At 44.4% G+C, this 13,451-nt stretch overlaps 1 protein-coding gene across 1 annotated transcript; it reads left to right on the top strand.

Moving 5' to 3' along the window:
* Window positions 1-1,040: 1,040 nt before the first annotated feature.
* LOC121583086 (leucine zipper putative tumor suppressor 1-like) lies at window positions 1,041-5,999 on the top strand (the record flags this gene model as incomplete). Its single annotated transcript, XM_041899300.2, has 6 exons — window positions 1,041-1,373; window positions 1,591-1,758; window positions 2,066-2,194; window positions 2,301-2,492; window positions 2,661-2,891; window positions 3,038-5,999. Coding segments are annotated over 6 exons (1,986 nt in total), but the record flags the coding sequence as incomplete, so codon positions are not given.
* Window positions 6,000-13,451: the final 7,452 nt, after the last annotated feature.

Here is a 13,451-nt window from a genome sequence, read left to right as displayed (position 1 = left end):
AACTGTGACCGGGGGGATCCATGGGTGGGATATGGGAACGGAGCAGGAAGGAGGGAGAGGGAGTGGGAGAGAGAGAAGGAGAGTAGAGGGAGGGAAATGGAGAGTAAAGAGTGGGAGAGAGAGAGGGAAAGGGAGAGGATAGAGAGAGAAAGAGTATGGGAGAGAGAAAGGGAGAGGGCAGAGAGGGATAGAGACAGGGTAGAGCGGGAGAGAGAGCGGGAGAGGGTTGAGAGAGAGAGGGATAGAGAGAGAGTAGAGAGGGAAAGAGAGAGAGTAGAGAGGGAAAGAGAGAGGGTAGAGCGGGAGAGAGAACCACAAGGAGGTTTTGTGAGTCTGGATGTATGCAGTAACGTGGTGGGACTGAGGGGGAATGACAGTGGTACTGGGATAACTCCCCACCAACACAGAGAAACTGGAGAGACCAAAACCGACAATCACAACAACCCTCCAACCCACAACCCACCCAAAATCCTGCCTGTCTCTGGCAAACTAGAGCAGGTATGTTCCTCTTCTCAAACAAGTATGTGTGTAGCTATAGGGTCCTGCGGCTTATTGGCATATTGGGTTAGCTCACAATTAGATCACAGCAACACACATACGCTGCTGTATCATTATATCATTGCAGTTACATTATGACTTCATAATTACACTGTTACGTAATGACTTTATTTTCTTATAACAGCTGATGAAATAGAATTTGACACGGTGAAAATGTCTTACAAATAACTATTGGCATAGTATTTCATAATGATTTCTATTGTCTACTAATTTAAGACTTTAAGGCTTTAATGTGTTTTTATGCTAACAGTTTCCTTTCCTATTTCTTTATAACTATCTCTACACATATCTCTCTTTACGCAAACCTTTTCTCCCCCTCCATCTCCCTTTCTCTCTCTGTCTCTTCCTGGCCTTCAACCCTCCAGAACAACTCGGGGCTGGTTCGTCCCTCTGCCTTCAAACCAGTGGTTCCCAAGAGCTTTCATTCCATGCAGAACCTTGTTGGCCCAACCAGTGGGGGTGGGGGTGGAGGCGAAAGTAGGGGTGTGGGGGGGCACAGAGAAGGAGGAGCAGGGGGAGGAGAACCAGGGGCAGTCCCAGAGGCCCTCCTCCTAGACCAGGACAGCCCAGGGAGGGGCAGCTGCCGGGCAGAGGGAGCAGGAGGGGGTAAGGGTAACGGAGGGGTCCATGGAGGGATGGCAGATTCGGGGAGGAACTCCCTGACCAGCCTGCCCACGTACGCAGGCTCTGGTTCGTGCTACGGGCCTCAACCGGCCCTGGGGCCTCTCAGTGCTTCTACCAGCAATATCAACAGACTAGGGACCACAGCTGGAGCTGCAGTGGCTCTGGACAAGCTGGAGAAACCAGGCTACCAGGTGGGTGCATTGCTTGCTGCTCCACAAATGGGATCTTTTAAACATAATGAAAACCACTGCAGTCGACATCCTTTTAGTGCAGTGCAGTTTACCAGTAGCAATTCATATACATTTTTTTTTACTTGCTCTGTGTATCTGCATTTATCTAGTTTGGTACACTATCATACCAAAGCCACAGCAGGAGTGGACTGTTTATAAATGTATGCGACTATTCCAGAACGGGCTGAGTGCCTCGTACAGTGACCGCTCCTCTTCAGTAAAGAGCCCCTCGACCTATCAGAAGCTGAACCACCTGGGGGACACCCCAGCACCCCAACGTCCCTCTCCTTCCTCTGATGACGTCATCCAAGACCTGGAGGACCGGCTCTGGGAGAAGGAGCAAGAGGTGAGAGCTGAAAGATCATTTATTGTGGTCAATTTAGTAGATTTCATGAATGTAGCAGTTATCTTCGGGTTTGTCGCAACAATCCTTTCCTCCTCTCCTGTCCTCTCTTTCTTTCCTCCTCTCCTCTCCTGTCCTCTCGTCCTTTCCTCCACTCCTGTCCTCTCTTACTTTCCTCCTCTCCTGTCCTCTCTTCCTTTCCTCCTCTCCTGTCCTCTCTTTCTTTCCTCCTCTCCTCTCCTGTCCTCTCTTTCTTTCCTCCTCTCCTGTCCTCTCTTTCTTCTCTCCTCCCTGTCATCCCCTTTCCCAGGTGCAGCACATGCGTCGTAACTTGGACCAGAGCGAGGCCGCCACCGTCCAGGTGTTTGAGGAGAAGCAGCGCGTGTGGGAGAAACAGATGGACGAGCTGCGGCAGAACTACGCCTCCCGCCTGCAGCAGGTGACCACACACACAGACACGACTGCATAAGGTGACCACACATTCCACAGCAGCGGTAACCAATAACAGTCCACCAAATGTTGATAATCTCTTCCTCTGTGTGCAGGTGACCCGTCGCGCCCAGCGCTCTCAGAATGCCCTGCAGGCCCAGATCACCTGTCTGTCGCAGGACAAGCGGCGTCTGCAGGAGGAGATAGCTGCCCTGCTGGCCCAGAGAGAGGAGCTGGAGAGGAAGTGTCTGCACTTTAGGAAAGAACAGGCTGACATACTGCCACGCCTGGAGGAGACCAAGTGGGAGGTGTGTTTGTGTGCGTGTGTGTCTGTGTGCGTGTGTTTGTGTGTGTGTGTTTGTGTGTGTGTGTGCGTGTGAGTGCATGCGCGTGTGTGTATGTGTGTGCGCACGCGTGTATGTGCGACGGTGTGAACAGCCTCCCCATAACACTGCTCTACTATGTGTATTTTCTAGGTGTGTCAGAAGGCAGGGGAGATCTCCCTGCTGAAGCAGCAGCTAAGGGAGAGCCAGGCGGAGGTGACCCAGCGGGCGGGGGAGATGGTGGCCCTCAGGGGCCAGCTGAAGGAGGCCAACGCCCAGCTTAGGGACCGGGAGGAGGCCATGCTGGGCCTCAAGAATTCATACAGCACCAAGAGCCTGGAGCTGGAGCGCTGCCAGGGAGAGCTGAGGAGGACGCTGACCGAGGTACCTATACCCATACACATAGAAACCTGTAAGTCTAATGACACTAGATTAGTTATCCTGTCCTTTCAGAGTTAGGGATGGAAATGAAACCGGACCATGCACACACATATTGACATACTCATAGTAATCCTCATTCTCTTTGTCAGGTGTCTATCCTGAGGGAGAAGCTAGGTGTGTTTGAGGCTGAGGTGCAGGGTCTTAAACAAGCTCTGGGGGAGATGGGCGGAGGGGTTGATCCTGCCATAACCCAAACCCTAGCAGCATGTGGGCTACTCCCACCCTGGTGGGCTCTCTACTGCCCCCGCACCCCCTCAGAGCCCTCGTCCACCCCTCTCACCCCCACCTCAGATGCCCTGCTCAGCCTCCAGAGTGACGAGGCAAAAGCACAGAGGCAAGAGGTGCAGAGACAAGAGAGGCAGCAGCATGAAGAGGCCCAGTGGCGTGACATGCAGCAGCGCCAGGAGGCCCAGCAATGCCAGGAGGCCCACCAGTGCCTGGAGGCCCATCTCTGTCAGGAGGCTCATCTCCACAAGGAAGCCCAACTGCGCAAGGGAGCTCAACTTCATCAGGGGGCCCACTTGTGTCAGGACACCCACCTCTACCAAGAGGCCCAGCAGCGCCAGGAGGCCCAGTGGGAGGAATCAGGGAACCTGCGAGAGCAGCTGGATCAGCTCCAGGGGACCTTACGTCTAGAAGTTCAGCAGAGAGAGCGCCAGGCCCTTAGTTTTGACCAGGAACGACACACCTGGATTGACGAGAAGGAGCGTGTGCTGAAATACCAGGCGCAGCTTCAGGTCTGCTATGTGGAGACCCTACAGAAGAACCAGGCTCTGGAGCAACAGGTGGGACAGCTGGGGGCCAAACTCACCCCCTCCCCCTCATCCTCCAGCTCCCCTCCCACACCACCAGCCCTGTCAACCCTCCCTCCCCTGCCCTCAGTCCCTCTCCCTGCTCCCATCGCCCTAACCCTCTCCCCACCGCCTTGTGAGAACATGAAAGGTCCCCCTTCCCTCCTCCAGCTGCCCCCCCCCTGGGCCGGACCCTCACGCCTAGAGAGGATAGAGTCCACTGAGATTTAGAGAGGCTCCATTTGACCTAATATCAACTTGATTACAAACTACACAATCAGATAGGCTACAAGACAGATTAAACTACAACACAATTAGAACTGCAATATATACAGTAAAAACAACCAATGCAAACTGAACAGCAGAGAACCCTACAATAGAGTTTAGACTATGAACACAAACTATAAAGAATATAAAACTACAGAAAAACATCAACTGAACTGCTACACTATAGAATGCAATATAAACTACAGTACAGGCAATGTATTTTAATATTTAACCTAAACCACTCCATCATGTCAATGATAAAGTATCCATTGCTTACCAGGCAGTCTTGGTGGAAAGCAGTGACACTCAAATAGAAGCAAAGATGGCACCAAAAGTTTCAAGACAATAACGTTGTAGTTTGATTACGTTATTCCTCTGGAAGGCTTGGTGCCAACCTGTAGGGTAGTTAGCCAAACTGTGTATCTATGGTAATGAGACATGAGGTCGGGAAAAATACATCAGATTTAAGAAGTTGATTTTAGAGGATAATCAGGAGCGATGTTTTGGAGAATGTGCTTGTCTTTGGTATTTCTGGGGTGATATTTCTCTCAGAATGTGTGTGAGGGGATGGTGTGGAGACAGTGGACGTGTGGTGAATATTGGGGGTGAAGACTCACAATTGGGTTTTTTTACGAGGAAATTAGGAAAATAGTGGTAAAGTTGGTTGGTTCCATTTCAGTTCATTTCCTCAACTGGCTTGAGATGAAATGTAGTTGACTCTGAGTGGTTCTTAGTGTAGATTCAGGGTAATTGGAGTGCCTGGCTCTCTGACACGGCAAACTGTCCACGGTGCATAAAGATGAACACAAGGGGTCAGCATTAAGCTGTGTCGGGGCTAGAGCCCAACCAATATCGGTTCACTGATATTATCTGCCGATAATGGCTTTTTAGCACTATATTGGTATTGTCCGATAACTCCACCGATAACCAATATTCAATAAATAGTCTGTAAAAAGGGTATCTAATGCATATCTGTACACTTGCAGTCATTCTCTTGATGTGTCATTATTGTCACAATGTATGAAATTAACATTTGAAGCATAGTTATTGGACAATTGCTCTTTTGGATGGCAATTTGAGAATGAGAATTCAGTCTGGGAAAATTACACTCTTTCATTTCCCTGCTGTAAAACAGTATATTTGCAGATATATCGTATGGGTAAGTTTTGCGCCCCCCATAAAACATATTGGTTGGGCTCTTGTCAGGGCTCCCCACCAGCACAGAAAATGGCTTGAAAATGACTTTATTCTGCGGTCTGGGAAAGAGACACGGCAGCACACTGGCTTTACTCTGATATTGCTCTTATTTCTTTGCTTTTATGACCAAAAGTGGGAGGAGAAGGTGACAGTAGTGAGCAGAAAGATAAAGGAGCTGAAACTGCCTTCTCATGTAAAGATAGACTAGTAGACGAGTGAGAGTACAGCACCCAGCCCTTTTAAATCAGCACGTTTTCAAAGTGAGATATAGCTCAAAGAGTTAGAGAGCCAGGCAAAGGAAGACATTGCCTTCCCTAGGTAGGGTTCAGACTTCCTGCACTATGTCCTACTGAGGAGGTCAGACAGGCGGTGGACTCGATTAGATGTGAATATTATGGCTTTTATGTGTACATGTTAATTCCAGCATACCAAGATAGTAAGACACTGCGTGTGAATATTTTTTTAAAGATAATTGTTACTATTATCATCGTTATTATTCTTGTGAATCGGCAGAGTGTTACAAGCTTTTCTTAATAAAAACAAAACTGTTTATATGAATGCTATGTGGCTCTACTACATGGTACAACCACATCAACCATATCCAAAGCCATTGTTGGTTTACTTTTAATGTTGTTGATATCCATGTAGTTACTGTATTGGTTTAGAAAGCGAAATGCCACCAATGGTTTTGTATGCTTTTTAATTGTTTGTATTTACGTTACTGTAATGGCTTGACAAAAATCATTCCTGGGGCAAATTAAACTGAATCAATAAAGATGCAAGTAAATCAACATTATTCAATCTCCAGTGCTTGTCTGTAATGGATTAGTATATCAATACATAGGAAATAAAATACTTCTCTCTTAAATATATACAGTACTTACAGAAATAGGAATGTGATATACCAGCCGGTATATATCAGTCAAAATATATCAGTCAATATATATATATATATATATATATATATATATATATATATATATATATATATATATATATATATATACATCAGTCAATATACATCAGTCAATATATACATCAGTCAATAAATATATATCAGTCAATATATTTATCAGTCAATATATATATATCAGTCAATGTACAGTGAGGGAAAAAAGTATTTGATCCCCTGCTGATTTTGTACGTTTGCCCACTGACAAAGAAATGATCAGTCTATAATTTTAATGGTAGGTTTATTTGAACAGTGAGAGACAGAATAACAACAAAAAAATCCAGAAAAACTCATGTCAAAAATGTTATAAATTGATTTGCATTTTAATGAGGGAAATAAGTATTTGACCCCCTCTCAATCAGAAAGATTTCTGGCTCCCAGGTGTCTTTTATACAGGTAACAAGCTGAGATTAGGAGCACACTCCTAATCTCAGCTTGTTACCTGTATAAAAGACACCTGTCCACAGAAGCAATCAATCAATCAGATTCCAAACTCTCCACCATGGCCAAGACCAAAGAGCTCTCCAAGGATGTCAGGGGCAAGATTGTAGACCTACACAAGGCTGGAATGGGCTACAAGACCATCGCCAAGCAGCTTGGTGAGAAGGTGACAACAGTTGGTGCGATTATTCGCAAATGGAAGAAACACAAAATAACTGTCAATCCTCTTCGGCCTTGGGCTTCATGCAAGATCTCACCTCGTGGAGTTGCAATGATCATGAACGGTGAGGAATCAGCCCAGAACTACACGGGAGGATCTTGTCAATGATCTCAAGGCAGCTGGGACCATAGTCACCAAGAAAACAATTGGTAACACACTACGCCGTGAAGGACTGAAATCCTGCAGCGCCCGCAAGGTCCACCTGCTCAAGAAAGCACATATACAGGGCCGTCTGAAGTTTGCCAATGAACATTTGAATGATTCAGAGGAGAACTGGGTGAAAGTGTTGTGGTCAGATGAGACCAAAATCGAGCTCTTTGGCATCAACTCAACTCGCCGTGTTTGGAGGAGGAGGAATGCTGCCTATGACCCCAAGAACACCATCCCCAACGTCAAACATGGAGGTGGAAACATTATGCTTTGGGGGTGTTTTTCTGCTAAGGGGACAGGACAACTTCACCGCATGAAAGGGACGATGGCCAGGGCCATGTACCGTCAAATATTGGGTGAGAACCTCCTTTCCTCAGCCAGGGCATTGAAAATGGGTCGTGGATGGGTATTCCAGCATGACAATGACCCAAAACACACGGCCAAGGCAACAAAGGAGTGGCTCAAGAAGAAGCACATTAAGGTCCTGGAGTGGCCTAGCCAGTCTCCAGACCTTAATCCCATAGAAAATCTGTGGAGGGAGCTGAAGGTTCGAGTTGCCAAACGTCAGCCTCGAAACCTTAATGACTTGGAGAAGATCTGCAAAGAGGAGTGGAACAAAATCCCTCCTGTGATGTGTGCAAACCTGGTGGCCAACTACAAGAAACGTCTGTCCTCTGTGATTGCCAACAAGGGTTTTGCCACCAAGTACTAAGTAATGTTTTGCAGAGGGGTCAAATACTTATTTCCCTCATTAAAATGCAAATCAATTTATAACATTTTTGACATGTGTTTGTCTGGATTTTGTTGTTGTTATTCTGTCTCTCACTGTTCAAATAAACCTACCATTAAAATTATAGACTGATCATGTCTTTGTCAGTGGGCAAACATACAAAATCAGCAGGGGATCAAATACTTTTTTCCCTCACTGTATATATCAGTCAATATATATATCAGTCAACTTTTGCGTCTTGAATACTGACACACACACACACACACACACTTATTAAATGTTCTCTGGGAATATCTTATCTAGCACAGTTGTGGTGACATCAATATAAATATGACAGAATATTGATCAGTGGCTCAGTTGGAGCTTTCTAGACTTGAAGAATGAACAAAAAACTGCAGGGTCCAATGCAATTAAAAATGTTTAATGTATACTTGTAAATGTAAACCAAAATGGTTCTTCTGACTGTCAATGTCTGTTTACTGTCTCTATCTGTCTGTTGTCGTTTACTGTCTGTCACGGCCTGTCTGTCTCTCTGTCTGTCGCTCTTCTTCTTTCCACCACAGCAGAAGGATCTGGAGAGGGCAGCATACAGACAGGTTCCCAATGAAGGTCTCCTGGGTTTCTTTGTGACTGCAGCAGGATTTGATCAAGAACGTTGACTTTTGATCACACTTAAGGAAACCTGCACATTTGTTTTGTGAAGAGCTATGTAGTTATAAAATATGAAAACTATGGAAAAATAGAAGAATGGAAGCTACCAGTCACGGCCACGTCCATATCGTCAGTTTTCTGGCAGCAAGACCAGCATCCACCTTTGTTGCGGCGTGTTCTTGTGCCTTGAGCTTTCGCCTCCTCTGCTCTGGCATCTTTATGGACGTCATTTGGCTCTGTACTGGTGCCCTCTGCAATGCCTCCAGCGCACTGGGAGCTGGTCTCCTGAGCCACCGTGTTCCCAGTCTCTTCCTGGACTTCTGTCGCCTGGCTAGCCAGAAAGGCGACGTTTCTTGCCAGCGATGATGTCGCAGCCTTGATGGTGCAGGCTGTGCTCTGGCTGTCAGTGATGGGAGCCGCCATCTGTGACAGCCCTACATCCAGCAGGGCTGAGATGTCCTTATCCACAGCGATCAATATGGCACCCAGGGCTTTCTCCCCTCTGAAAACGTTGCTTTCTTGATGAAAGCTGCTGACTGTAACTTCCTTGTATGTGGCCAGATGCTGCAGCAACTGATCAAAGATTGTTACCGAGACCAGAATATACCTGGGGAACTTCGTGCCGAAAATGTGGATTAGGATTTTTCTAATGCAAACTTGTAGTATATTCAAGGTTTAAAAGGCTTATAAAGGTTGTAATTTCCACTTTAACATTTCAGATTTTTTTTGCCCTAACTAAAAATGTATCAACCCCTATAAAAGTGTCCATTAATTATAATCCACACAATTATTAATATATGATTATTCTCCTGCTGTGAGAAATGGGTCAGATTAAGATCCTACATCTATATGATCAGGTTGTGTTGTGTGAGCACAAAACTAGACTCTGAAGGAAATCTCTTGGGGGCTGTGTTGTGGGTTCCTGTGGAGTCAGAACTCCCTGAGTTAGTTTATCACAGCCAGACTTGGAGTCAACCTGAGATGGTCATTCACATATATTACACCTGATCTGGTATTGTCCATCACATTAACACCAGGAGTTTTGTCTGACCATGTGACCTGACCAAGAAAAACATGTGAACCAACTAGAGTTTTACTGACTATGTGGTCAGGAAAAACGACTGGTCTCAAGTATAGGCCTATACAGATGTAAGATCTTAATTTGAGCCAGTTTGCTACAGCAGGAAAGTAATTCTGCAGCAACGGGAAATGTGAATTATTATGTGGATTATAATTAATTGACATTTTTTAAAGGGTTGATACATTCTTTGTAAGAGAAAATCGAGTCTAAAATGTAAAAGTGGAAATTACAAACTTCAGAAGCTTTTTTAAACCTCAAATACACTACAAGTTTAACATTTCCTGCATTGCAGGTAAGTTCTGCAACACGGTGATCAACTTAAGATCCTAGCGACTACATCTCTACAATGCCAGTTAGACAACAGTCTTGTGCAGACTCAATTTCACAAGGTTGGTTCTGTAGAAATTGTTCTACTTACATTTCGATATTCTCTGATAATGCAGGTTTATCCATAATGGAATTAACAAATACAGTAGTTAGCTAATAGTCTTGGTAGTTGTGCACATAATTTAATTTCAGGAGTTAGCTGTGAGAGGTAATCCGATCCTTATCAGATGGATAATGATTACATTTGTAATTTTGCGCAGTCTTTAGTCTTTTACACGCTCTGACGTCACGATTCATTTTTCTGTGAATCTGGTCAATGATAATTGTGACAGCGGCGATTGTGACACACCTTCACATATAATTAAAATTGGCCTACAAATTATAATTATGTTTCCAAGGGCACACCTATCACCCATTTCATACAGTAAAACCAAACATGATGATATCCAGTGCTTGATATAGTGGACTGATATAGATACCATTAGGCTATTCATTTTGGGTGCCGTTAGTGATTATTTTTAGGTCCCAGAACTCAGCAATATTTTCAGGCCAATATTCTATAAGACGTGTTGGAACTCAAGCAGAATAACATTTGAGGTGCCCAAGTCACGCACGGATGATAGCCTATCTAATAAAGTTAAGGCATTGCTGCTCTTTCTGATTCAATCTCCGTTTGTTAAATCAAAACTATTAACCATTTATAGCAGAGAAGCAACATATGATTTCTGTAAGAACAACTAACATAGTAGGCCTACACCAAAGAGAATTAGCCTACATAGGCTTTCAAAGCTGTGTGTTTGCTTTCACCTAAACCCTTCTGTCAGATCGGTAGCCTACAGATACACGAAACAACTAGGAGAGAGGCGTACACAGTTGAATTGCTATATTTTTTATTTAACGCAAAACAAATTGGGGTGAAAAACAAAAAGCCATGCAGTAGATAATAGTGCATAAAAATGCCAAGACAAGTGTTACGATATCGCAGCCTTATCAACCTGATGGTGAATTCCACACCAGATAGGCCTACCTACCCATAGCCTACCATCACACTGTAACTCCTGCGGTCGATCTCTGTAATACCATGGAGAGCTCCCGTGGTGCTTCATTCTATTCTCTATCCATGCGCTTGTACTCCAGCCAACTTCCTGGTCGTCACTAGTTACTACAGCCACAAATGGCTAAACCCCGCCCATTTCTACAATTTATTCAGATTTTTAACCTAACCCTAACCTTAACCCTAACATTAACCACACTGCTAACCTTATGCCTAACCCTAACCTTAAATTAAGACCAAAAATCACATTTTTGCTTTCATTAATTTTTAGGATTTAGACCATTTTGACTTTGTGGCTGTGGTAACTAATGACAACTCAAGTTCCTCGATCGTGTCTTATGCACAGTTCCCATTGGTTAGAGAGAGGACAGGTAACACCCCATGCCGTACCTAATTCTTCACAGAAACTGTCACTCATTGGGATTCCCATGTTGCGAGCTGGCTGGTGGCGAAGCGAAGTGGCAATAGCCATCGGTGACAATGCTACAGGGGAAAAGAGGTGTCCTCCGAAATTAATTATTTCAGCGATTTTGTCCACACCCTCGTTGAATCACCGTCTGCTTGTATTTCAGTCAGAAAGGTAAGGTGATATGGGTGTTTCGTTGTGTGTTGTGCAAGTGCATAGATGACAGGTTGTCCAACAGGCTGATATAGCCTACGTAAAATGAATGGCAATATTCTGGGGAACGCATTCTCACGATGCTTCTGTCTAGATGACACTGCTTCTGGCTGGATGGTTGCCTATAGACTACTGGGAATTTATCAAAAGCCAGAAGTTAGGCCTATGTAATAGCATTTACTTGAGGCACACTGTGTCTTAGATAACGATTAACTGAGCATTACTGATTAGACTGATGCTCTAATGTGGAGGGAGACTGTGTGTGTAAAATATGATGAAGGGAATATTTGAGTCAAACCTGCCTAATTTGGATCAGGAATGAGGATGTAGGGGGTCAATTATTTGTGTGGTCTTTATACCACGCTCCCTGTTTTGTGAACCAGAATGTGCAACTGACCTGGTATCAAACATGGGTTGTCTGAGAAATCTAAGAATGCCTTATTTATCCGGCTCAGCTAAAGCTTAGTTGTTAGGTCTGGGGGCTAAAAAGATGCTTCTGATCCACCCCATTATAAATACATATCCACTGCAGTGAATAGGCCTACTATAAACACTCAAACGTAGGTAGCTTATACTGTTGTCTGACGTAGAGGAACATGGTCCAGCAGACGGTGTACTGTTGTGTGTTTTTTAGGCAAACTGTCGGCTGTTTCCTTTGCCTTTGATGCTTCATCAGTCGAAGCACATTAAACATTTCTCTGATATGTCTTGGATAAAAGCTGCTTTGAAGTGTTCAGATTAGATAATAGATTCATGAAGTGAATAGATTAGTGAGACACAATGCAGCGGAAATGGCTCTTGTCACTGGTCAAAGAACGTAATGGGCCAAACATCAGCTTCGTCCTGGGTTAATCTTTTATCCACACACAAAGCACTATGAAATCAAGGCACCTCATAACTTCTTAACCCTTTTTCTCTTTTCTATTTTGTAGATTGTTGCCTTTATTCTCACAAACAAAAATATGCCCCAAAGAGATTCATGATGAGGTAGAGACCATAGTGTTGAATAGAACATGCGTATGCTAAATGTAATGTAGAATATCATCTTCTTTAATCTGTTTTCACTGCCCTGGCTGGAACTCACTACCTAACACTTATGCTTTCATGATGCAGCATGGATACGATACTGTATATTGGACTTACTTGGTACAATGAATGAGTCACTAGTGATACGTAGTCCAAGCGATTTTATTTGGTGTGTTTGTGCTCCCCGGAGTGATTACAGCAGTGTGAAAACACCTCTCTCCATGTGTACAGTGTCATGGTAACTTCATCGGCGCCCTGGGGATATGTGTGTGTGTACACATGTAGGCCAGAATAACAGACGCGATGTCTCGCCTCTTACAGAGGGCTTTTCCTTTCTCTCCCATCACAAACAGGACACAAAACCAGTGTTTCCCCTAGGATTTTTTTTTCTCCAGCAGAGCTGATAAATTAATATTGGGGAAACACTGAAAGCACATTTGTATTTATTAAGGATCCCCATTAGCTGCAGCCAAGGCAGCAGTTACTCTTCCTGGGGTCCATCAACATTAAGGCAGTTAAATACAACTTAAAATATTATATGACATTACATTTCATAAAACTTTACCCAATACATTTAGAATGTTCCCTCAGGCCACTACTCCACTATCACCATTTTTTCAATACAACATCCATCTGTATGTGTGTGTAGAGTGCATGTCTTATCATGTGTATGTGTGTCTGTGCCTGTGTGTGTGTCTCTTCACAGTCCCCACTGTTCCATAAGGTGTATTTGTATCTGTTTTTTAAATAAAATTGTACTGCTTGCATCAGTTACTTGATGTGGAATAGAGTTCCATGTAGTCATGGCTCTATGTAGTGCTGTGCGCCTCCCATAGTCTGTTCTGGACTTGGGGATTGTGAAGAGACCTCTGGTGACATGTCTTGTGGGGTATGCATGGGTGTCTGAGCTGTGGGATAGTTGTTTAAACAGACACCTCGGTGCATTCAGCATGTCAACACTTCTTACAAAAACAAGTATTGATGAAGTCAATCTCTC

Source organism: Coregonus clupeaformis, unplaced genomic scaffold, assembly GCF_020615455.1.
Source record: "Coregonus clupeaformis isolate EN_2021a unplaced genomic scaffold, ASM2061545v1 scaf0185, whole genome shotgun sequence".
NCBI lineage: Eukaryota > Metazoa > Chordata > Actinopteri > Salmoniformes > Salmonidae > Coregonus > Coregonus clupeaformis.
The sequence above is the reverse complement of the archived record's forward strand: the minus strand, read 5'-3'. Positions and strand labels throughout refer to the sequence as shown.